General features: G+C 40.5%; 1 protein-coding gene across 2 annotated transcripts; it reads right to left on the reverse strand.

Annotated features, from left to right (window-relative positions):
• Window positions 1–26569, reverse strand: LOC140937446 (pappalysin-1-like). 2 transcript variants are annotated; one of them, XM_073387014.1, is made up of 8 exons: window positions 26476–26569; window positions 11870–14656; window positions 10750–10973; window positions 8313–8512; window positions 6231–6906; window positions 4829–5277; window positions 3598–3786; window positions 1–2597 (listed from the first exon to the last, which is right to left on the reverse strand). In XM_073387014.1, exons 2-8 carry the CDS (start codon window positions 14500–14502, stop codon window positions 2235–2237), a joined length of 4734 nt encoding a protein of 1577 aa, XP_073243115.1. In that variant the 5' UTR covers window positions 14503–14656; window positions 26476–26569; the 3' UTR covers window positions 1–2234. The 2 variants fall into 2 exon arrangements, with proteins under 2 accessions (XP_073243115.1, XP_073243114.1); XM_073387013.1 differs by lacking the exon at window positions 26476–26569 and having other exon boundaries at window positions 11870–14802.
• Between the last annotated feature and the right edge of the window lie 59 nt (window positions 26570–26628).

Raw genomic sequence — 26628 nt, forward strand, 5'->3', positions numbered from 1 at the left:
TTGATTTATTCAGTGCTTTATTTCAAATCACTAACGAAAACTTACAAAAATGAATAAATAGGCAGTATCCTTTTTTTAGCTATGTGAAATATTAAAATGAAATAAAATAAAATAAAATAAAAATTAGTCTTATTCTGTGAGACACAAAACCGGAAAGAAATGCCTTATTTCTGAGTAACCTTCGGAAGAGGATAAAGACAAGTCTTACCAAGAAATGCCTCAGTGGTCTTCCATGAAAAGAGGTATTTAACTTATCAAAGTTCAGGTTCCAACAAAGTGATATAAAGTGACTGAAAGTCCAATACATCGTTTTGAAGAAAAACGCCTTTTGGTGGGCAATAAAGTTTATAATCTCAGAAATTTTTAGTCTAATGAAACGAAAATTGTTGTATGAGTCTAAATTAGGGAGATTGAAATATTCAAATACAATACACACAAAATTATGATAATACATCGTTTGTCTTGTTCTGGTTAAGTCCTTATAAAAACTTAAAGAAAAAGCCCGCATGTAGAGGTAATATTACTTTAAAAATCTAGTTATGGCTAATTTCAGCTCCCGAGAGTGCAATGAACAACGCCGGCAATTGTTCGCCTTGTAAAGAGAATTTCCAAATCAGTAAAAGCTGAGACAGCAAATTAGCATGTATCATATGGAAGAGAAAAGCGTTTTTCACTGCAATTTCCCAACGAAGAATACAAAATTCGGGTATAAAGAAATTATTAATGCGAAGACTCTCGTTGCAGAGCTTTAAACGTCTGCCTCGTAGCAAATGGAGGGAAATCAAGTGAAAAACAGCCAGTACGTATATAGGCATAATATACCCCAACAAAGATTTATAGGTTTGCTAGGAAAGTTGGAAACTGTAAAGGTGTTACGTGAAAGTGCCCGGTGTTAGGTGAATAATGATATAAACATTTCCAGCAATTACTGATTAAGGGCTGCTTACTTGAGAAAGATTCAGAGTTTTTTTTGTTCAAAAAAGACCATCCTGGCAAACTTACCCCCTTTCGTTGATTCTTTACATTTTTAACACAACAACTGATGAAATGATAATGAAAACAACAAATGTGAATCAAATTATCGATATTGAGAAAATTTAGAAAGCTTATTTAAATAGCAGCTAAAAGGTACGATAAAAAAAGTAATCTGTAAAAACGCATTGTTTTGTTGTCTGCAATATGCATTAAAGTCAGTTTGTTCATATACTTTGTATAGAAATGATCGAAAAGCAAAACGCTTTTTACTTAATATATAAATTTCCAAAACATTGAAATTCTATTATCTAAATAAACCCAGCCCGAAATAATAAAACAAACAAATTTTAGAAAAAAATCAATTAACACTCTCAAAGTTATGATAATTTGTTGCTTTTTGTTGCTTTCTTTTTTTCCTAGGTTTTGTCTTTTTATGGCTACGAATAACTGTGGATAATCACATCCAACGTGATTCAAATGTTACTCTCTAAAAACTCTGCTATACGAAGTTTTTTGCTCGAAACGTTTAACCTGAGGAACCGTTTACATGCTTTGATTCTCACGCGATTTGTTTTGCTGCACAGAGAGTTTTGCTCCGTATTTATATTGCGATCAAACAATGGACAAAGGAAGGAGATGTTGATTTCAGCGCCTTTTATCGCAACCAGGTTGCTGAAAATCTGGTGAATGATAAAAATTAACCCCAATTGAGCTTCACTACGGCGATTTTTGCATAAAATTACGCAATTCTGTCCCTCATATCTATCCATAAGAGATGTACGCATGCGTCTGGTCTAAAACACTTCTCAAAAATTCCACTTTACATAAAATGCAGAACTTAGTCTGGACCGAAGACGAATCTAAACTCTGGTTAATTCCGTCTGCGAAACAGCGCCGAGGCCTGTTCTGGGTCCCCCCTGTGTACCCGGATTTGAGTACGTGCCATGACTGGCCTGTTAAAAACGCCATTGTCCCTTTGCCAATCAGGATGAAAGGAAATTCGAAACGCACTTCTGGTAATTCGTTGAATCCGTTGGAAGCTCAGAACAAGGATCTCGGCACTGCTTCGCGGACGATACTAACCGAGGGTAAATTACGTCTGCCACGCAGGCTAATCGCGCTAAAATTGCAACAAAATCGCCGGTCTTGTCGTGCGACAAAATCCACAAAAAAATGGCAAGTGTAAACGGTTCTAAAGAGTCAAGAGTTGTGATTGATTATAGTTATCGTAGATTTGGTTCAACAGAAAGTTAACATGTTCATGTAGAAGTCCTTAACTCCTCGTCAGAACCACTTTCTCCAGTTCTGTCGTCATCATCGTCATCATCTTCGTCATCCTTCCTACCTTTGTTGTGTAAATTTTCAATGGCATTTGGGTCCTTACAGTCACAAGCTGACATGCAAAATGTCGGTACTCGCCGCACAATCCTGTTCCTTGTAGTAGAAGCACAGCAATCTCCGCCATCCCATCGGCAGTGCTTGTTATTGTTATTCTTGTCACACCACTCATCTTCAATGTAATTCGACTGACAACTAGGAATACACCTCAAACGAGTGGGATCTGGTTTCCACTGGGACTTCTTCGTGCATGTGATAATCGCGAGAGTCTTCTCCTCGTCTCCCTGTAACACATTTAATTAATCAATGAACTTGATTGGATGCAACAGTTAGATCCCTCTGAATACCTTGTTGGATGGTGTTGAATGCTATTGAATAGACTAAGAACAGTCTTCCTTTTTCCCTAGTCCGTCGAGCGAGACGGAAGAGGTGCCCTCGTTTCCTTCGTCTCTCGGCCTCGTCGCTCGACGCTCGACCCTAGCGCGCGAGAAAAAAGAGAGACTACTCGCAGCCTAGTTGTTGAATGATGTTTGATTAAGTTTAAAAATTTTATAGTTCTAATATGTGAAAGTACACTCACTGAGGTTTTATTTTGCTTGCTTGGCGCACTTGAAAAGCTGAGGGTGAGTGGAGGAGAGCGCTCAATTTCCTCATGTTTTCCCTTCCTCGCGTTTCCCCACGACACCCGCCACGAAGACTAGGGCTCATTTGAATGGGCTCACCATAAGACTTCGTCCACAGATTCAAAAGTAAGAGCCACTTTACAAAATTCCATTGTTCAATTTCAGGGTGAAACGGTTAATGAGTCTAAAAAAATTTTTACGCCCGTTCGACAATGTCCAGCACCACTAAAAAGTGTTGGAAGACTCTAGACCAGCCAGGAGTGAACCCTTAGGATTCTTTTTACTGCGGACATGATTGAGTTTCCCACATCCACCCAAACGCCTCACCAGTTCTGATATTGTTTTCACGCCCGACTACATTATTTTATTAATTGTTTTAATCAGAATGACGAAGTTATATGTGAATGGACGAAGGGCACCTGGGTCGTAAACGTTTTTCTCGGGTGAGAATACAAGGGGGCCCAGAGAGGCCTGATTAGTAGAGCAATCAATGGTGTGGCTAAAAACCTTCCGCCGCGCGAAAGACTTGAGCGCTAGTCCAATAAGGCGAAGCGCGGGAAACAAACCATCACCACATCATTTAAAGCTGTAAGTTTACTGCGACAGAAAAACCGCGGGAAACGCTCGGCTCATGCTGTGTGTAACCATAATAACAACCCACCTCCTCAACGACGTCATGAGAGCTATCTTTGCATTGAACTTTACAAATCCCTCCAGGAAAGTGATCTTCACAGGTAATGATAACCCCTGGGGGAGGTACAGGAACGGGACAGGCTCCAGCTAAACGTGATTTACACCTCCTCATTGGCTCGCTCCAACGTCCCTTGTCCTCGCACTTCACAGTGTGGACCTGATAAAGAGAGGCAAATGATAAAGGGGAATATATTCATGTAAGAATTGTTTTGCGATTATATAATGTGTTGACACTAGGAAACAGCCTTGCATGTGTGCCACGAGGTTGGTGGTATTTTTCGGCTTAAATGATCTGGGACCGATTTGTAAGCCGATTCGGGCCTCCCTTTGTAGCTGAAAAGAACGAGCCTATAAGTTATAGCGTGTCAAGAGATGAACAGGTTAAATCGTAGAATATAGACCGGCCTTAAGGCAAAGAATAAGGCGAATATTGCCGTTGATGAGGTACATGTAGTTGTAAGCGCTATTACCCATTCCAACCTCTACTCATTACACGGTTAAAGTATAGTATTTTTTAAAGATCTAGACTTTTCTTCTCACTAAGAAACTTTTCATCGTATTTGTTATACCAAGCACTTTTTCCTATTATTATTTTTACTTGACCTTCCCTATTTTCTTTTCTTATCTTTCCCTTTAATTGCGCTTTGTACTATTATTGTATTACCATCCCACCTAGAAGAGCCATGGCAATTATGGGTAAGGTAATTTTCAAGGGTTGAAAATACTGTTGTTCTAGTTGACTTGGAATTTTGAGACTGGGACTTAAGAGTTGCCTCATACTAAGGACAATGTCTGATCAATGCAAGTTTAACGGTATTATTATACATTGAAACACTGCCTATCTTACCCATTGGCTAAGAGCCTATAGTTGAATTTGGAAATTAGTGCAACCTACAGATTAGTTACTTGCCAGCAGAAAACTGACTAATCTGTAGCTTGCGCGCGCAATGCATAATTTCCAAGAGCAATGTTAAACTGAGTTCTATGCGACAGCTTGTTTTTGCCGGGTTATATTCTTCAAAACAATGTATAATAGAATAGTTATTAGATTCGATTTTGTGATCATGATCCGGAATAATCAAGGTCTTGGTAAGTGTCATCAGCCTCGGCCACCTCGACCTTGATTATTCCGGATATCACAAAAACCTCATCCAATAACTGTGTAAAACATACAGGCCAAAAAAAATACAGAAACTCACCCCCTCTCCTGGGCAATGACTCGAACAAACGCTTCCTAGGGCATTTCCATTCGAACAGTTATACCACATAAGGAGGCTGGCAGAAATTTTCTCGCAGACGATCGGCTCGCACGAAGAATGAGTCCACTGACCACTTTTTGTACAACGCACCTTCAAGGCTCTTCGGGCCGGCCCGTCCCGATCCTTCGGGCGGTAGCCTGGTTTGCATCGGAATTTACAAGAGTAACCGGGTGAAATTCTTCCTTTACTGGTAAAGCAGCTGCTTCCTGTAAGCGGTTCACCGTGCTCTGGAATAACGGGTTTGGAACAAGTCATAACACAAAACGCTGTCTGCGCCGACCATTTGCCATCAGCCTCGCATGTTACGCTAGCTTCGTTCCCTCTAAGTTTGGCCTGTGGCGAACACTTGAAAGAGCACTTTTTACCGAATGTATGTCCGTCTAGGCAATCTGGAAATAAGAAAACAGTTATTAGTCACAAAATAGGAAAACGGTTAAAGATAGAAAGCCCTATTGAAGCAGTATACAACTGAACAACATCAGAACAAGATTCCCATGATCCCATGATGAAGGTAAATTGGACTTCTGCCCCGTCATGGTACCAGTTTTTCTTGTTTATATCTGAAATGACCAGCCCCACTCCTCAGAAGTCAAATGATCGTCCCCATCGCATAGGGACGGGATAAGCAACGCCTTTTGGGTTGTGCGTCCGCCATTTTGTCTTGACTCGCCACCAAAAACTTGACTGGTTCTGCCACAGGCAGCCTTATATTGTCTGTTAGTGTAAAAGCAATGGAATTTTTTTGTCTATTTGTTAGATATACAAAGGCTATCAACCAGTTTGTCACTTAAAAACGAGAAGTGGACTTTTGCAAAGAATTCTGGGACTGTTACTAAAGACAGGGAAAAAAAATGGCCAATAACTGACCTGCGCGTCCCCATGAACGATACCAAAAACAATCGCGGGACACATTTCGACTCTAGTTCCCTTTTCGTATCTAATTTAAAAGTGGCGAATATATGCGCGAGCAATCAATCGGTCAATAGAGACCTTTAGATTCTAGGACGAGGACGACTACGATTACGAGATTTAATTTTAAGTTTCTTTTGCGTATTCTGAAATAATAGACATCCTGGACAGCTTCATTGTACATCTTTTTCACCAAAAAAAATTAGCGCCGTTATCGTGATTGAAGGAGGTTAAGCTTTCTCCCAACCGCTAACACGACATTCTCGCTAAAACTCGTAGTAGAATGACGACGACTATCACGTTTTCCCGCCAAAATGACGCTGGTTCACGCGTACGCACTACTTAGTATTGAGAAAATCTCGTACTTGTAGTCGTACTCGTCTTAGAAGGTCTTTATTGTAAAATTTACAATCAGCAGTTCAGCTGTACTAACCAGCTTGGCCATTTGGAATCCTGGGAACACCACAATTAATAGGAACACAACCTGAACTGATTCCTTGCCACTCTTTGTTCAAGCAAACCATCTTGAAGGGCTTTGACGGTCGGTATCCAGTCTTACAAGTAACAGAACACGTCTGCCCCTCTTTCGTTCCCTCGCATTTGACCGTCGCGTGTTTTAAAACCAGTTTGTGGCAAGATGGCCTCTCGCATAGGTAATTGTGGCAATGCTGAGTGCGCGGACTAAAAATTTCCTCCGGACCGCATTTGGACAGTTCAACAACATCGAAATTAGTTCTTGAACGCAGAGCTACGCCAGCTATGGCGATAAGGTGAGACTTGAAGCTAACGCGAACTTTGCGCACATAGAAAAATGGTTCTGTCATATCGTGATGGAATGGAATAACAGCCGGGTTAACCTTGCAAGAAAGTTTTGTTTCATCGCCTCCTGAAGAGTGGACACGTCCAGCATTGTCGATGAGCTCTACTTTTATAGTTCTGTCAAGACTATATTCAGTCTGTCCATCGGAACCGATATACAGGACAAGTGCAGCAGGTACAACAGAGCGATTGAATGTGACTTCCAACCAATAATTGCCATTCACAAATGATCTAGTGCAGGGACGCCATGCATAGGCATTATTAATAAACTTATCTCCCGACTGACATACCTGTGAAAGGATAATAAAAACATGCTATTAACAAGGGTCGGGAAGTTTTTTATTTAACTTGTTCTATATATACTGCTGCCCCTCATAACCCCCCCACCCCAACCCACCCCCACTTACAAGCCCCCCCCCCCCCCCCCCCACCAGTCATACGTCCATCTAGCTGTAAATAAAAAATACATCAGATTATAAGCTCCCCAGATATAAGCCTAATCATGTAGTGTAGCCATATGCGCAACTAAATCAATCGTAAACCAAGTTCCGGCAAAATATGCGAGCGCGCGTGAGCGGACGCTGATTTCGCGCGCGTGCTCTACTATCCCTGAAGAAAAAAAGGGAGTAATTGTAGACTAAAGCAAAGAAATATAGTTGGAAAATCTCGTGCATATAAAACATTCAACGATTCAATTTGACCTTGTGGGGAAATGACTCTCTGCCAGATTAGTCACCAAAATATGTCTTATACAAAAAGTGGACCGCTCCCCCCCCCCCCTCCCCCTTTCCTTTTGCTCTTTCGCTCTACCACCTCTCCATCATTTTGCCTGGAATCCTGTGGTTCTTGGATAGTCGTTTATTTAATATTACGAAGAAATAATCATGAAGGGGAAGTACGGTAACCTCGAATGGGCATAAGAATTCTCCACAGTCAAAATTGACTGTCCTTTGATGCTAGAGAGATTAAGATTGACGTTTACGCCAAACGGCAAACGTGAATTTGTGCCAGGTGATCAAGTTTTCCCCTTACCTGGTGTTTACTGTTTATTACTTCCACTCAAAAATAAGTCCTTTCACGCCAGTTTTATGCATAAGAATTGTTCTGGACATTTATCGGTTTATTTTCTATCCTGACAAATTCTTAACTTGAATCTGAGGTTTGCCGTTTGCTGTAAACGTAACAATTCAAATTTACCCCCATTTGTAACTGCTCTGGAGAACTGTGCCCCCACTCTTAACACCAACCCGCCTCTCTCAAACCAAAACTACCTTGATAAATAAGCCATTTCCGAGTTGCCTGACGCCGCTGTTGCAAAGGGAACGAAAAGGATTTTTTACTCTCCTGCAAATAAAACTGAGTTTCAAAGGTTTTGAACTTAGCCTTGTTATGAAAGTAAGCGTTTTTGGAACTCGGACACGGCTTAATAATTCGAAGCGAAGCCATGAGAGGTATTCGCTACAGACATACACATTTCCCATAACGCGCCTAACTGCAACCTAAATTTTTTCATTAGCACTATCTTCAATTTCTCTTGGGACGACTATAATACCTAAGAGAAAATGAAAACAAAAAGGGTTATGAAAATTTTGCAGGGCAAACAAGCTGTACTGTGGGTAATGCGCGAGTGGCGAATGGTAAGATGGGAAAGATTAGGGTTGGGAATAGCTATCAACGTGTAAGGTAGTTGCGTTACCAGATCTAAGGGAGGAGGTCCAAGGGTCACGTTTTCTGGGCATGTTTCGTCTCGGTCGCGAGGGTTAACAATAACGTTCACAGCCCACTGGTCTTCAAATCCCTCTGGCGTATAAAAACCACAGTCTTTGATGCTAGTTTTTCTTTCAAAGTCTTCGCAGATTCCATCTCCATCATGGCGATAACACAGACTTGGATGGCCTATGAAGCAATTGAAATCATCATTATTGTAGACTAAGTTAGCTTGAGATATATATTTAGACGTTGCCGAGAGGGCATGGAAACAATAACACCCCTCCCCCCCCACCACCACCAAACTATAAATAAAGTTAAGCCGCAGAGGATATGATCCGCCAAGGACTTCATTCTCTCCGCATACTTATGATCCGAGCGTAATCTCTTCACAGACAGGGAGACCTCTTGCTTCCTTTGGTTTTCCAATCCCCATTCTTAATTAGTAAATACCAAGCCTTCTTTCCCTCACCCCACCTCCCCCTTCAAAAATATTTTGCTCAATACAACTCATGTGAGATTGCTTTGTGCTTTTTATGGGAGGGGAGAAGGGGATGTGCACTTGAGAAGGGCCAGCTAAGTCTAACTTTTACCTACCCTATAATACAATAATTTTGAAAAAAAAAAAAAGATTCTAAGTGAGATATATGATCATCAAAAGTAAATCCCATTACACAGCTAAGAAGGAAGAATTTATTCGCAAATTTTATACTGTCTGTCTTTTTCGTTTAAAATAGCATCAGATGAAAGTTGGCAAAACTAAAATATATTTGTTCTTCAGTGGAGTTCATCTTATCCACGACCTCTCAGGGTTAAGTGAATGAGATTAACTTTTCATCGGATTATCGAACTTAGGATTCTGCACGAATTTTGTACGTGTTGGCGCGTGTGCAATAACAAAATAATCCGATAGATCAGCTAACCTTGCTTTTGAGGCACAGGGAAATTCCCGACGAAAGATCAGACTTGAACAAAACCACTTAGGCGGCAAATCCTTAAAAAAAATGTATTCTCGATGTTGCAGGGCTTTTGTTCAAATTCGCATACCAATGTTTGTTTTCAGGAAAATTAACTGCCTTGAAACAGTTGAAAACAGTATGATCAGATACGAAAGTTGTTTGGATAACTTGTGTATTTACCCCACAGAGAGCTTCTTTCATTACCTAGTCAACCAATATTTGGTATGTTTAATCCAATTACTACGATTGGTCGATCAATTGTTTCCCCGTTTCAGCAGAAATTTTGTGCAACTTTACCATATTATTTTCAGCGGCGCTGGCCTTGTTTTCTCAGTTTTCCTTAAGTGATTTTGGACCACACGCATTTACCACGCGAGTCCGTCATGTTTTTACAAAGTCAATAGCGTATAAACCGAGGCACGCGTCAAGTTTCGACCGTGAAAGATGTTCAGGCATAAGAAGCTGCTTCCAAGAAGTTGAAATAGCGATTAAGGCATTTATTTAGCAGTTATTTTTTGAACTGGGGTGCTTCATCAACTGATTGTTAGCATCTAAATCATGTTAACATCTCATCAGTCCCCTTCCTAATTTTTTTTGCTTTGTAGACTGCGCATGGAAAGGTCGGAAAAGGGGGAATCGTGACGGCATCATACACAAAGCCCCTAGAGAAAAAGAAGACACTTGTCTTCTGAGGTATCTCAGAAGGATGAGGATAGTTAGTAGAGAAGTTCCTCTATATTTGAAGTCTGCACTTCTGGACTGAGGCACAGAGTTTTTAAATGTGCTGTCCTACAAACTCTTTACTTCCAAAACTTTCCATGTAATGTTTACAACTACAAATAATGATTGTTTGAGCTCCAAAAACTGAAGGGTGGGGGGGGGGGGGGGGAGGGAGGGTGCAGAAGATATACATTTCTCTTTTTTAATTTGAGAACATTAAAATGAAACTTTTTGGCATTCCTTTCGCATAGGATTTTTTGTACTTTTTCGTAGTTTTACGAAATGGTATCGATTCCATGAATTTTGTAGAGCCCTTTTGCACGTTTGTCACTGAGTTTGTTCGTAGCCTTCACCCTGGTGAGTTATGGGGCATCAAAACTTATCAGGGTAAAAACCACAAACTCTTGCCCAAATTTGTATTCGACCAGATTGCTTAGGCATTCCATTATTACGATGACAGTCAAAGAGCTGAACAATCAAACCCAACAAAAAAGGTGGTTAGGTAATTGAGCAGGAGTGACAACCTCGTTTACGGGGAAGGAAAAAAAGGAAGAAAAAGGTTAATAGAAATGATAATGATGATGGTAATAATAATAATAATAATAATAATAATAATAATAATAATAAATAGTATGCTTACAAGACGCAAAAAATCACGTGCACATGATCTAATGCGCTTTACAGCAAAAGCAAATTAAATATAAAAGGTACAATGATTTTTTAATGTGGATTTATAGCCTTTTTTACCTGTACAATGAAAAACATCTTCTTTCTTGCACTGCACGTTACAGCCGTCAGCATCTCTCACATTTCCATCATCGCATTCTTCTCCTATACTTTCCTCTACTACACCATCGCCACAAAAGCCCTGCTCAGGTGAATACACTAAGGGTGGAGAGAATGGGCCCTCGAGTCCAAAACTAGTGACAGCCTTGACTTTGTAGGTGTAAGACTTGCCAGGGATCAAGTGCCTGTAGCGACAGTATAAGGTGACACTCAAACGAATAGAACAAGATGCACGTATATAACCGATTCAACAAAGGTCGCTTTGGGCATTGGGCAATTGCGCACAAGGAAGCTATTGTTTAGTCGCCCACTCAAGCAAATCGTTGCATTGTTCCATATGCCAAACTGTCGATGACCAATTGCCAAAGCAACCTTAATTGAGTTAGGTGTATACACTACGAGTAACCTTCATGATCTTTTGGGCTAGTAAAACGAGCGATGACGCGTGCGCGCGTGGAGGGAGACTTGGAGTGGAGTGGAGGGAGACTTGGTGGCAGTTTCCAAGCGCGGCTACCTATTTCGCTTGCTCTACTTTTCACTTATCCTGCGAAAACAGCCGTCTCTACTCGTCCCTAGCGGCTAGGAGCTATTTAACAATTATCCCTTGAGCCCGAATGAGTTCTGAGTCAATAGTTCATGAGGCCGAAGGCCAAATGGGCTATCGAATCAGAGGCCATGAGGGCGAGAGGAATTATTGTTTTAGTAAAATCCAACTAGTTGGTCAAAATATCGAGCCAAAACAACTTTAGCTAGTTAAAGCTAGACTTTAAGTTTTTTCGCCGCCAAAAAGCCGGCGCTTTGCGCTACTAGTGGGCTATAACATATAGCCTAGTAGTAGCTCAACCAATCAGAATGCAGCATTGATAATAGACCACTAGCTGGATTTTACTAAACTACTATATACTATACTATACACTACCCTTGACAAAAATATGGTTGGCTACTCCAAGGAGTAAAATATAGCGAGATCATCAGCACCTCGTCTTTTGTTATTGCTCTTCAGAATGCGTTTTTGCCACCTTGTTAAGAAGTGGGGTGGTAGTTAGGAGTAAAAATAAAAACAATGAGAAATGACTCTTACCTATCTTCAAACCTTGTTGCTTTTACGCGCTGTGCGCGTCCAAACGGAAAAGGTGGTTGCCTAGAGACCAGATACTCCATTGGTTCACACTCACGACAGTTTGGATGATTGACAGATGACGTCAGTTGAATGGCATCAATCACAGTCATTTCTTTGACATGGACACGAATCTTCGAGACGTTTTTATTGACTTTTAAAGACATAGTCAGCGGAGAATCGCACTGAGCCGTGGCATTGCCTAACGACTTCTCAGTACCATCAACAAAGATTAGGGTGATATCATTGATTCCTTCTTTTGAATTCCAAACAACCCAAAGGGACAAACTAGTCGGAATAACGGCTTCCTTGAATCCAAACACAATATGACCACCCCCATAATGATCAACGGGACTCCATCCGTGTGGGGATAAATTGCAAGACTTGGCGTCAGGAGCTCCCGTTGCTTGATGAGGGGACCAATAACCATTCGGCTTGGAAGGAACCGAAGACGTCGCAGTCTCAGCATACTGTTGAAACACTCTGTCTTCACGGCACTCGTGACAACTGTTCAGTGCGTTCGCTCCTCCTGTCCCCAAAGGTGGAATCCATGTAAGAGTTACTTTATCTTCCGCTTTAGAAGTCACGCGCGGTGGAAGTGGGATGAAAGAAGGCGGGGTTTTTTCTTGTTGCCACGACTGGTAGACCAGATCAATGTAACAGTGCATTCTGGCTGCTTGTTGCTCAGTGAAGGAGTCAAGACATGAATCATTAGCGTAACTCATGTAGTTGCTAAAAGGCGTGTTCCTGAATTTTTTCACTCCGCAGACCATGCTGTCTTTGCCCACAGGATCACTACACAAGTTATTCGCAGGTGTTGGATTTGTATCCGAGCACAGGTCCCCCAACTCAAGAGAAGGGAAGAACTCAGCACATTCATCGCCACAGTCCTTTATTTCTGAAACTCCGTGGTGTACGTGCCACAGGCCAAGTACATGACCGAACTCGTGAACAAGGGCATTTGTATGGTGTTTTTGTCCGAAGTTCTTCGGTAGCATAATAACACCACCGTAAATGCTATGAGCAGATTTATCCCAAGGGAAAGTGGCAACTCCCTGTAAGTTCTCATTACTCCAGCCAACCAAATAGACATTCAAAAAATGCCGATTGTCCAAATTTAGAAGGGATTTGTATTCTCTGTCACTCATGTACGCCCTGTTCGGTGACGTAGGGTCGAAGCATGTTTGGTACACGTCAGTTATGCTGACGTTGCAACACTCACCAGCGTCCCACCCGTTGTAAAACTTGTTGCATTCTGGGTCACACTTGCCATTTCCACGCTTTTCCGGATCACAAATAACTTGGGTCTGATCGCAGTCCCCTCCATCATTTCCTGTGATATTGTGCATGCAGTTGTCAGAATTGCAGATCAAGTCGCCGATTTTTTCTGGTTCGCAATGCCAAATGACCGTGCGACGTCGCAAGGACGTGTTTCGAATTTCATGCTCTTGGAGCTGGAAGGAGATGTTGTAAGGTGCGAAGGCTTTGTTTAGCTGAATGTGTTGAAATTTAATTTGTTTTTTGGTTACCATCGGGTTAGAGCCATCATCATCCAAGATATTAACAACACGATATCTCACGATCTTTTTGCCTCGCAAGTGGGTATTTTTGACATAACTCCTGATAATCTCAGGATTATCGCACACTGTAGTACCACACGGGGGCTTCACGATCGCCAAATCGTGAGGATCGGCCGGTATTGTTGACTCTATGACTTCCGGTGGATTTGCAGAGCTTGGGACGATTGTCCATGTGGTCTTGGGATTGCGATTTAGTTCCTCCTTATCTGCAAAGCTTTCATACATCACTAGGAATTGTTCAACATCACGAACGGGGGTAAAAACATTGGTGCTGATTTCTTTGTGGGATTTCGCAATTGACCAGAATCGTACTTCGTCTATTGTCCCACGAAAGAACGTAGCTGAAGAGACGTTGCCCCCAGCTTCTAAATGCTCACAGCCGTCAAAGCCTTTTGCAAAGATGTGGCCTTTCTGCTCTGATGAAACCGCTACTTTAGCTTGATTGATGTATAATATCATTCTTTTTCCATCGTAAGTTGCTGCTACATGAAGCCAAGTGTTTGGCTCCACGCTGAGAGGAGATATCAGCTTCGTGTCGCTATGCGATCGCTGCGAGCGAAGTCGAAAGAAAACTCTCAAACTTCTTCCCTCTGCGCTGGCTTCGTCAAGCCCTACTTCCCAGCCTCCATCTTTCGATTCCGATGAGCAGTCGTCAAAGAGCCCAATCACTGTAACCGGCGATCTCTGACCGCCCTCGGGCTTCATCCAAAACTCCAAGGTGAACTGGTGTGATGGAATTTTGTAAGGGCCGGCAAATCTGACGACATCGCTGCCTAAGAATCGTAGCGCCTTGCCAAATTTTGAGCCCGTTGGTGGGGAGAACGGAAAGCGACCATGATCGTAGCGTTTTACACGCCGCGTCGAAGCGCAGCTCGATATGTGTTGGTCTTCTTCTAACTCTGCAGCCCTTACAGCGTTTTCAAACTCTGCGTTCCCTGAGGTCACTTCCACACGCAAAAGCAAGGAAAGAAGCACAACCAGTAACAGCGGGTGAATCTTTTTTTCGAGAAGGTCCATTTTGAACCTCAATGTTCGCCGCAAGAAACGGGCTATGTTCTCGTTGTACTTCTCTGTTCGTGCAGAAACCGCGATAAAATGAACTTTGAAGATTAAAAAGCGACCTTTCCTGTTTAGTAGTTTGTGTAAAGTAAACAGCTGTGAAGATTTGACCCTGTTGATTGTAAAATTAAACCATTTGTCAGATCATATCACAAGTTAGCGCACTGTGATAAACTACAATGACCTTTTTCGCGTACAAAATAGACTCAAAGTATCTGAGGTGTAAAAGTCTACACCTGAACAAAAATGAAGATGAATTTCTGCTGAAACATCAACATTATAAATAGTTTCTGATTTCTCCGTCTTAAAAATAAGCAATTTAGGAAATCTAGCCCCATGATTGACATTCAACTGATAGCTGAAACCCCATGGAAAACGCCGGAAATCTATCACGTACTTCTTCTTTTTTTGAGGTTAAGGTTCAAGTTATTGCTTGAAATTTTTTCGTTATCGTGAACACGACAACAATCCACAGATCTTGTCGACTATTTCCTTCGTCGAACTATTGGATTACGTAACTTTGGAAAATTGCAAAGCAAGCTGTAATTTTTCGAAAAAAAGTTTTAAAAAAAACTTCAATGAAGCGGAAACGAAGTAGCACATTAGTTTTTGTTTTCTGTTACCGAAAGCAGTGACAAATGAACATCGCTAGAAAACAAAGGCGCATTGTCCTTTTGTCTTTATAAATCTGTATACAATAGTCAAATATTGGGAGGAAATGCTACATGCTCGAACAAGTTTTCATTATTCTTTTTGAACAAAGAAAACAATCAAGCAAACAACAAGCAACAAAAAAAATCGAAGTGTCGAAATATCTTCCTGTCAACGTGTACATTAAAAAAATGAGAAAATTGTAGCCTTGCCCCGGAAGAGTCCACCTGGAAAATGAATCATGGTATTTCGTGGGTGGTAAACTTAAGAGCTGCGGCTTTCACCGCTCATGTACGTTGGGTTTTGCGGTAGATTTTGCGGTATAAATGGGGTTCCGGGTTTAGAACAGTGAAAGGGCTCATTATACAGAATACTGCCGTATACTTTAAACAGTCCAATTAATTACAAGTTATTTGTTTTAAACCTTGAATCTCTTTCTTTCCGTCGGAATAAGAGTTTCTTTTTAAGTTTATCTAGTGTCCAAGAAGCCGGGGGGGGGGGATGGCAGGAGAGGCTGGAGTGGCTGGAGAGGAGTAAATTATTAAAATTAAAGTCTGTACTAAAGGTACATGTATGTTTTAAAATTTTAAACGAATGTGCGTATGATGCTCTCGAATGGATTTTATTTTTGGGAAAGAAGGACAGAAATATTTCTTCAGCAAGTAGCTTTTTAATGATAAGAAAATTTATATGAAAACGGATACAACGCTTTTGATATAAAGATATACAGAAATTCAGCCCAGTGTTCTTCTGAAGTGTTCTGTCAAGGAGGCGCTTTTTAAGAGTTTTTCTTTTTCATTTTCGATTTCAAACTTATTGTTCATGTTTTAACTACATTATGACATCCATTATCCTTCTCTCAATAAACTCTGGAAAACGTTTATAGAAGTTGTCACAAGGTCTCGTTTTGATTTTGTACGTATCAAAAAGACGTACCACCAAAAAAAAAACTGTGTATGAGGTCGATCACGAGCTTGGGGGTGGGGAATTGTCTCTTATAACATAGCGCGCGTGCTTGCCCTACTGATTAAGTCCCGTTGAGCCACTATGAACAAAATCTTTATTTACGCACGCCCCTGAGTAAATAAAGATTTTTTTCATGATGACGTGTTCAGCTGTGTTTTTCGTCGCTTTTCCTAAGCGACCCAAAATCGACGGCAATGATGAAAAACCTTCAAAATTTTTTGGAATTTAGCTTCGTTCTAACCACTCAAACCAACAGCAAAAGCGATAATAAAGATGTTTCGCCAATAATAGAGCCTGAATGATTCGTTGAAAAGTCTGCCGTTAAGTCTGCCGTAAAGAGTGACTGAAAATATTCAATTTCTATAGAGTGTCCTCCGTTTTTAACGTTTGTTTATCCTTTACAAAACAAGTTAATTATAAAGGAAGCTCAATAGCGAAAAATTTTGTACTTTTGTCAGTATCGCCGAACAATCCGACTAAAGCAGGAAAATTTCTCTTACAATAACAAGACAAATTATACAAGAAGACATAATTTATTACTCGCAAAAACAACTGCTGCCAGGTCTTCTCAAGAAGCCGTTATGAATCTAATATAATATAAAATGAATATAAGTTTAACGTAGGATGACAGTCGTCTTTGCTAAAAAACAAGTTTTCTGGATTTCGCCGAGCAAAACATAAACATGTTTTCAGTAAATCCAAACCATACTCCACGACTTCTTACGAACATGTGAATACTTTAACTTTTACCTTTCTTTCTCCTTAGTTTCCATTCGTTTAATCAGGCGAAAAAATAGGCAAATCTTCTTTCTCAGTTTTACAGAAAGAATCTTCATTCAAACTAGACGATTTTATACAATGATGTGAATGCAACGCACGTTGTGATTGGTCGTTAACATAATGATCTATCAGAGTTTAGTAAAATCCAACTAGTGGTCTATTATCAATGCTGCGTTCTGATTGGTTGAGCTACTACTAGGCTATATGTTATAGCCCACTAGTAGAGAAAAGCGCCGGCTTTTTTAGCGGCAAAAAAAGGATCAAAGTCTAGCTTGAAGTAGCTAAATTTTTTTTATTCTCGATATTTTTGACCAACTAGTTGGATTTTACTAAAACAATTATTCCTCTCGCCCTTATGGCCACTTAACAAATAGATTCCATATTGCCGTGGGTCTATTCAGTAACAGATCACAGACACACTCGCCTGCGGCTCGTGTGCCACTTCATTGTTTTTACCACATTTTGACGTCATCTGTGATCTATTACTGAACAGACGCACGGCAACATGGAATCTATTTGTAAAGTGGCGTGTTTGTAATCAGCTAATAGAAGCGTTTGTTATCGGGTCACGCGTTACGAGAATTTTGCAGCATTAAAATAAAAAGGCAAGCATTTTTGTTATAAAAAAATTTGCTCATGCTTTTAGCAGTGCGTATATCGAGCTATGGATGCAGTTGGGAAGTTTGGAGAGCACTCAAGAAGCTAGAGTTGCTCTCGGCTGCGCCTCGAGGAACTCTTTCGTATCTTTCGTGCTCTCCAAACTTTCTAGCCTGCGAAAACATCCGTTTCTCCTCGCTCTTCGCCGATGGGGATGTTTCGCGTTTCGTTTCCAAACGTCCCCATCGGCTACTAACTTTCCGCGTGTATCCATAACTCGATATACACACGCTAAGCATGAACAAATTCTTAATTTCTGCGTGCCCAGGGGCGGATAATTCCGGGGAAGGTACTTTAGGACGTCTTGAGTGGAGATGTGCCGCTGGAACCCTGGAACCCTTAGCCTATACCAGAGCTAGTGCAAGTGAATTTTGCTACCCTATACCAGGCTAAACTCCCCAAATCCCCCCTATCTTAGAGTAGCTGTTTTCCAGAAACAACTGAGGTCACTAGCACAGTCCAGCAAAAAAAAAACCGATTTGATTATTTAATATTGTTGAGTGGCAATTCCCGGTTTCCCTAGTCTAGACTAAAATCTTCAGCCAATTCATCAGTTTAAATGGAAAATGATACCCTCTTCTAGACCGAAACTCTCTGATTTATATACCCTATCCCAGAGTAAACTGCTTGAAAGCCATACCCTCCGTGGGGGAGAAATGAATGCGTGACAAACGAACCCCAAAGGACGTCTGCGGGGAGGCTATACCCTTCACAGCGCACATTGTTTTTAGCCTATATATGGCAGTACCCCCCCCCCCCCCCCCCCAGGAGAGTGTTAGACCGCCAAGAAAAAAATGCCAATCCCTGGGGGTATTCCCGGGGGGGCATGGTTACAAGTCAACTGAATTGAACGTTGTCATCTGTCATCTGAGCGAAAGCTTCAGTAAGCTAAGCTGTTTCATTGTTTTCTATTGCATATGAACGGCCTTTGGTCTTTGGACACGAATTGAATATTCGATTGAATTTTAAATAAGATTTCGTGCAGTCATGACTGTAAACATGCATTACTTGTGTCACGCATTACTGTTTCAATGTATCTTTGCCGGCGAAATACAGCCGTCTCCTCGCTCCTCACAATTCGCAGGCTAATTGTATCTTAGCAAATGTGAATAAAGTCGTTGAATTAAATATGAGTCTTATTTACTTTGTTGTTCAATCCAGTTTTCATTATCAATCTGAAAACCAGCAATAGTGATATCCTTTTGCATAGGGCTTACAAAATTATGAAAGCGGTTTTTCGTCAGTCACATCTTCACCAGCATTTCCTAGCGAACGGCTACTGCTAGCTTTAATTTTAAAAAAAAAACCTTGTGGTGACGGTTTTCCGCTATCATGGTCAATGGCCAACGTAGGTGATGCCCAAATGCGGAAGGTATTACCCCCTAAAAATCTCAATCGAGCCACGTTAAATGTTAAAAGTTGGTTTACATTACATTGCATCACACGGGGATGCCGTGAAGCCTAAGGCTTTAATTTTAGCGCCCTCTGAGATCTTACCTTGACTTTTCAGTTTGAAGAAGTGATTATCAGACGGCAAGCTGGTCAGGGATTTCAGTCGGAAAAAACTGGATTCCGAATCATAAGAGTAACTTTCGATCAAGGTGGTATGACTGCACGCTATATAAAGGCCGCTAGGGGGGTCCACGATGACAACCCACAAAACGTCACTAATCACACGGATCACAGCCCTGTACTCCATGACGAAACACGACTATAAAATAACTAAATCTGACTTTCATCCGAGGCTGTCTAGACTAAGATAGCAGGACAGTAGTCGAATGCCAAGTTGCAATTAGGCATTTTCACGTCGTAGTCGAGCAAGGACGGTAAAGAAATGTACAAAAAAGCGTGATGCACGTGCAAAGTTGTTGTTTTGCGCAACAAACCTATTGCTTTTTTGACGTCCTGGTTGCCGTCGCCGTCGTCGCTGAGTCTTTTGCATAGAATATATAGCAGATGGGCCGGCATAAGCAGGAAAAACTGTAGCATTTACAAGAACATCGAAACTTCTTCTTTTCACTTCTTTTTCTAAAAAACTATACCCTGGGCAATTGAAACAATGGACTGAATATTTGCAGGGCAGGAGTTCACTGTAAATTTACCTCATCGCAGATAAGAGATTTTGGATAATAACTATACTTAGTAGTAAGTAAGCTTTGCGGGAGGGACTGATGAATCTCGATTGCCGCACACTGAATTGAAAGGTATTTAACTATAGAGTTTTCAGATGATGCCAATTATAATTCCAATTAAGGATTATAGGTCTGCCAACACCCCTTTCAGAGGATTACCACGGATTAACTTTCAGAAGAAAAACCTGGAATGCTATCGATAGATGAAAGTTTTTGTCTTCAAAAGATAAGGCTGCAATGAGCATTTTCTTATGTTCTAGCTTACATTTTCTGACGGAAGGATCAATACACTCAAAACGTTAACATAGAAGTAAGAGTGATTTCTTGCGAGACTTCTTTTCTACTCAGCGGAGAAAATTTGGTTCTATCAGTCAACCTTTTTGGATCTAAATCGTGATAAAAAACGTCAATAACCAAAAGATTATCTCCTGTCTTGAGTGCCTAATCGAAAGACAAGCAAATAAAAACAGGGACAAAAGTTGAACTGTCATTTTTGAGTCTTTTGTATTTCAGACGCAGAAATCCTTCCGTTAATAAAGCTGCCCTTCATAGGGTAAGCTCATCGAGTTATTTCAAGTCAGGGCGGAACGCCCTAAGGCAAACACGTAAGAGGTTTTAAGCGATGGTGTCATTTGGAGCTATTTCATGGCAGAAGAAACTGTTTAGTCAATGCCAAAAATGTTGAAGAGCATCTAATCTAGGCGAAAGAGACAAAAAAGGACACTAATCTCCAAATCCCCAAAACGAATATTTCAGTACTGAACCCAGAGCATATTAGACTAATGGTTGACACAACCTACTAGAAGTAACGATTAGCTAAAGGAGATCACCAGTTTTATGAGCTTAGTCAGGCAACTTGTCTCGGTGCCAAATAGTTTGCGTAATTCTCATTCATCTTCTACGGCGATTTTTCCGTACCTTTTGTTTAATTTTTAGTTTTTTTTTATGACATTTGATGTAGCCCTATCTAGTACGTGGCTTTAGATCGTACTGGTTCCTGCATGTTCCTGGTCAATCTCGCACGTTTAGTTCAGTCGGTATCTGGCAAAACTCTTGGCTTTTTTGTAAATTTGATGCTCAAATAACTGTCGTCAGTACTCAAAGTTATAATTTAATACTAGAGGAATAAAGATGAACTTCAAGTTTCCCGCTTTTTAATTGTTTCAAGAAGGCTGAGGGCTGTACTCGAGGCTCAAATAGATCAACAGTATCTTGGCTTGAAATATTCAGATTACTCATTCTCTCTTGCTTACATAGAAATGTTGCTGCAAATACCTCAATTCTTTCGTAGGCAGGCTCAGTAGCTTCAAACTAACAATGCAGAGGCATTATACGCAAACTTAATTTTTAAATAACTCAGTCTGTAAATAACAGAGACCTTTAGATTCGAGGACAAGGACGCCGGACTACGAGTACGAGATTTGACTTCAAGTTTTTTTGCGTATTCTCAAGTTATAGACTCTCCGGAAGGCTTCATTTTACCATTTTTCACTAGAAAAGTTTTACTGTTATCTTTAGTGAAGGAGGTTACGCGCTCTCCCGATCGCGAAATGATAAAACCGCTAACATTTGATATCTTCACTTGTTTCCACCACTTCGACATTCTCGCGAAGACTCGTAGTACGGAATGACGACGGCTACCACATTTTCCCGCCAAAATGACGCTGGTTCACGCGCGAGCACTTCTTAGTATTGAGAAAGTCTCGTACTCGTAGTCGCACTCGTCTTAGAATCTAAAGGTCTCTAAATCTAGCTCTAACTGGGTGTTCATTGAATTTAATTGTAGTCCATAAAGGCAAATGCGTTGGCTTGATTACTAGCTGGCTACGGTGCCAATAAATGGACTGAAAGACTCTCGGGTCTCAGTGTGTGTCATGATTGATTGACTGCAAGATTAAATGAACCCCACTTTCATTTTTATGAGGAAAAAAAATCTAAGGAAGTAAAAGAACTGGATTGTACTACCCAGGTAAGAAATTCGTGTAATAAACTAAACGTCCTACATATGATAAATATATCGCACCTAAAATTTTCCATACCTGTTGGCCAAGTTTCCTTTCTTGTATGAAAAGTTCCCATTAATAAACTAAGCTACAGATCTCTCCAATTTGGTCTGCCCTTATTCTCAGTTTCATTGAAAATGTAAGTCAAAGTTCTCCAGCGGTTATGTACGAGTATCAGTAGCCTATTTCCCATCTTTTTAAAACGCGGCTTAAAACCTTTTACGCATCATTTGAGTTCCAAAAAATGGTCCCGAATTTTGTAATGCCGGCTATATCTAGGCATTGAAACTGTTTCCAGTCGTCTGTCTGTTGCTACGGATGGCAAGAATGTCAAGAATGGACATGGATTGAAATTTGAAAATAGTTGAGCCAAGTTGTAATTCTACGCCTGCTATAGAGCGTTTTCACTCACATGGCCAGCATCGATGCAAATTTATTGGAACAAAAGAAAGCGTTCTCATAAGAAAAGAATTCAACTCCCACTAGCCTCCCACGCAGACGTTCGTGAGGGTTCGTCACGCGTTGAACGTGGGGCAGGAACGCGTGACGAACCCCTAAGAACGTCTGCGTGGGAGGTTAAACTCCCACAGGATTGCCTTGGTACACCAACATGGCCGCCGTTTCATTGTTTTGGAACACCAATATGGCCGTCGTGACGTCATGTGAAAACGCTCTATATTTGTGAACTGAGCCTAATGTTTACATTGGCAAGTAAATGCTGGAAAAGGACAAGATGGCAAATGGCGCCACAAAGCCCCTTTAAGGAAGCCGGCAAACCACTACCGTCTTAGTCTCGGATGTCATTAGTCTAAGAGCAAGCTCTCTTTGGTTGTTCTTTCTCTTACCTCGGACGGTAGCCCAAGTTGAACCCTTAGTTTGTCGAGACCAAGGCTTGCTCGCACGTCTGATGTTATTTACGATCTGTTGGGATTGGAACTGAAATGAAGCCTACTTTAATTTATCATTTGCATGTAACAAATCATGACTGAAAAGGACTTCCTCTTGAGAGACTTCCTGAGTAAAAAACTATATCCGGAGATCAACAAATCTGAAACGAATTGTTGTGAAACGAAAAGGAAATGAAAACATTTGCAGTAATTAGTCCATATGCAAACCACCCTCCGGTACTGAAACCAACTAGAAATTTTAAAGTGGACTAAAAAGTTATAAGACTTGAGACAATAGAAACCGACAGAAGCGATTGACGAGGCATTGTATTAAACCCCCTTAAAAAACATAAGTACCATGGGCGTATAGTTGTCTACGGCCTGTAGACGACATAGAGGGAAATTGGCTATAATCTCGTCCAGCGTTCGGTTGAGCTACAAAGAGTTGTGAAAAAAAAAAGGTTATCCTCTACCTAACCAAACCTTTAAATTATTTTTAGCGTAAATATTGGATTGTAGAAGATAAAAGGAAAATCCCAGAAACGGAATGAATGAGGAGGCCAAACGATTAAAAGTTGCAACAAGGTACTTGGCGATCAAATAGAAACTTCATATGTTGGCACTCGTAGCACATAGGGGACCAAAAGTAAGACATCGTTGACCGTACATTCAAGAATGATCGAGTCGGTTTTAGTGCCAGTGACACAAAATCACTGATACATCTATTATCTTAGCTCAGTTTCCGGCAATTTTTTTTGTCGGTGGACTCTTTGAAAGTAGATAGCGAAATTTCAATTTTGTCAGGAAGAAGCCGGGGGGAGACACAAAACGAAAGAGACTAGATTAGATTTTCTTTGTAAAATTGAAACAGCACTGATAAAAGGTGAAATGGTTAATCTAGTTGATCGCTGGACCTAGAAAAAGCGCCACTGATGAGAGAAATGTTCCCTGTAGCCTCTGTTAGCAGGGAAAGAGAAATGACGCTTTTAAAACGTTCATCGTAGTTAACATTTCTGAAGGTATTTCCGACCGGCAAAGTTTACGGAATTCTATCACAAGTCACAAGGCGAAAAGTAGCGACACAACTTTAAAAAATGTGGCTGAGTGAAAGCCAAACAACAAGCAAATGTAAATTAGAAGGCCTAGACCGAATAGTGAAATGAAAATTTGGAAAGTAACTAAATTAAAAAATTGATACTAACTTAGAAAGCAGAAATTTGAAATGGGTAAAATTACTGTACTTACTCGTAAATATAAAAGGGATCAGAACATGATGTTGCTGCCTTTGCAATTACATGGTCCACAGTTGATCGAAATAGAACTTTTTAAAGTGATTGAATGAATTCTATACGGGTCCATACTTGCCTTTGAAAAAGCGGTGATGGCTATGAAAACAATATCCTAAAGCATGTCCGGTCGGATTCCTAAACTGATCTTATATTTTCGACAAGAAGAAAGAAGAACGCTGACAAAACGGAAGAGTTAACGGGGAACTCGTGTAGCGAGGACATGGGTGCGGACTTCGTTCCATTCGGAGAGTACACCGACTATACGTATAGTCAAGACCCAAGAACCATGAGCTCTTGGTATAGTACCCGAACTTCTCTCTGAGGAAGTTCATAAAAAAGGTAGATAGAATTTTTGAAGGAATAAATCTATAAGCCCGTATTATTTACACTTATCTTCCGGGTAATAGCGATTTAAATATGCGGCACTCTAAAGATACAACTCTCTCTTTGTGACCAACTAGGTATGGTTAAAATGTGGACGAAGGAAACGTCGTCAAATTCTACCGGAAGCAAAGGGTGCAGGATTTACATGTTGCAGACTAAATCTATCACAGCTGACATGACAGAAATGTAGCCAGGAATAGTACTTGCCTAGTTTTCCTGCTTTAAAAGGTGGATTTAGTAATGGTAACGCCATTTCCTTTGGGATTCAAGACATCAATGAAAACGTCTTGAGGTGTAATGTGCCTTCAAAAACTGAATTGCACCAGAAAACTAGAATTTATACACTCATGCTAAGGTTGGCGGTAATTTCCTTCCCTGCTGAGGGATCAATTGTATTCAGTAAGAGGAAACGGCATCTTTTTAGTTTGCAAACTGCAAAACAACTTTGTCTCTGAACTGGGGGGAATTCAGAAATTTCAGAGTGGGGTTTATTAAATGAGTTTTACATACTTTTTAACTTGTTGAATTGTGAATCAAGCAATTATATAAACAGATGATGATTTTAATTGATAAGATGTACTCTTGGGCTAAGAAAAGCCGATTCTGCCTAAAAAACAGTTTTAAGTCGTATTAATCGGGGCGGGCATTTTACAAACTTCCTCTGCTTTGGTTAAGAAAATAGACCTGATTTGCCCCTTTAAGAGTGTTTTTTAAGAGTTAACTTTAAGACAGGAATATTTTTATCACTGGCTTTAAACAAACGAACTGAAAAAAAAAACGCCGTAAGAAGAAGCTAGCGAGCATTTCAAAACTGTTAAGATTCGGAAACAACCATATCATCCTGCCATAAAACCTTTAACACATTTGAGCTGCATGCCATCCTGCGAGTTAAAGTATCATGTTGAACACACTTTTCAATTTCTCTCGGTATAGATGTTGGAAGCCTTGCTGATTAAGTAAGTAAACAAACCGACTCAACTGGGCTAAGCAAGACATGATCAGTAATACTTAAAATATTTGCTGTAATGCAGGTTTACGATTCGTTTACGCGTAATGTTTGACACACGTGCAGTTCTGATATTTGGATAACGAACAGCTTTACATGTAGAGACCTCAAAGAAATTAACCAGCGCAATTGGAGAACCAAGTTTGAGCACTTAAACGTGTGAGACAGTTTGTAGTTTGTCCTCGTTGAACCGAACCGACTGTGAATCATCAATTTAAAAAAAAGAAAGAAAGAAAAAATAAAAAAAGATTTTCAGGTAGGACGGAGAGATTATACAATACGATTATCGAGAGAACTTCAAAACCAGGATAGGTTATTCGATGGAAATTCGAAAGTGTGTTGGCTGCAAAATAACTAAACGAATTAAGGCCATAGGAAGTTGCAGGTACTTCAAAGTTCCTGTCCCCTTGATAAGTGCTGGAGCGCATATTACAGTTGAACTTTTATGTACTGACAAAGAATCAAGGGACTTGGAAAATTATGTTCGCTCTAAATGAGGTCTTGTTTATGTCGAGGTTCTTTTCTATATATTTTACTATTGCTAGGGCGAGGAATATGTTCGTTGTACGTTGAGGATTTCGTTACATAGAGGTTCATCATTCTGCAGTCATATATTTTTTTTAAAGCACGAAACGAAACAGGAAAATGAAGCGAATGCCTTTTTAGGGAATATCAAGAAACAGCCCCATAATAACAAAACTACTCAACAAGGCGCATTATTTGATCGGTTAATTTGTGGCAGTTAATTTGGGATTGGACGATGTGAGCCTTGCTTTATACAGAGCAAGACATAACAAGGTATATCATACAAAAAGGGTTGTTTCGGAGAGATAGACAAACTGCTAATGACCTCACAGACATAGACAAGTGTTTGTTTCTCTAAAAGTGATATCGTATAATAGTTCAGTCTGACCTGAAAAAATGTGCTTATATAAGTTATCTTTTCAATTGACTTCTTATTCTTCAACGCCGACGACTACTTTGGATCCATGCATACAGAAATGCTCGAAAGGAAAGAACAACGAACAAGGAAGGACAATTTCTTTGTCTAATACTGAAAATTCACGGTAGATAATTTTCTCCATGGTAGGGAGGAATCACATGATTCAACTTAATGCTTTTCTTTACTACTGAGTAAAACGGGTTCTGTGTGCTAGAACATAAACGGCTTCTTACCCTTTCTTTGCTAAGTGAAGCTCCTGAGAAGTGACCCGTCCAAGTACGAATATTAGTGCAGTTTGAAAGCTCAAACCTTATGCACTATTTTTAATTCTGGGGGCAGCACCAGGAAATACAATCTTACAGATGCTGACAGCAACTGATCTCCTG

The sequence above is a fragment of the Porites lutea genome, chromosome 5 (assembly GCF_958299795.1).
Source record: "Porites lutea chromosome 5, jaPorLute2.1, whole genome shotgun sequence".
Taxonomy (NCBI): Eukaryota; Metazoa; Cnidaria; class Anthozoa; order Scleractinia; family Poritidae; genus Porites; species Porites lutea.

Bases quoted from the DNA above. Each gene is read 5' to 3' on its own strand.
- LOC140937446 (XM_073387014.1), bottom strand. From the start codon at position 14,502: ATGGACCTTCTCGAAAAAAAGATTCACCCGCTGTTACTGGTTGTGCTT. The intron at 5,278-6,230 runs GTTAGTACAGCT...TCTTATTTCCAG, and splicing joins GATTCCAAATGGCCAAGCTG to ATTGCCTAGACGGACATACA. The intron at 3,787-4,828 runs GTGAGTTTCTGT...TCTCTTTATCAG, and splicing joins GTCATTGCCCAGGAGAGGGG to GTCCACACTGTGAAGTGCGA.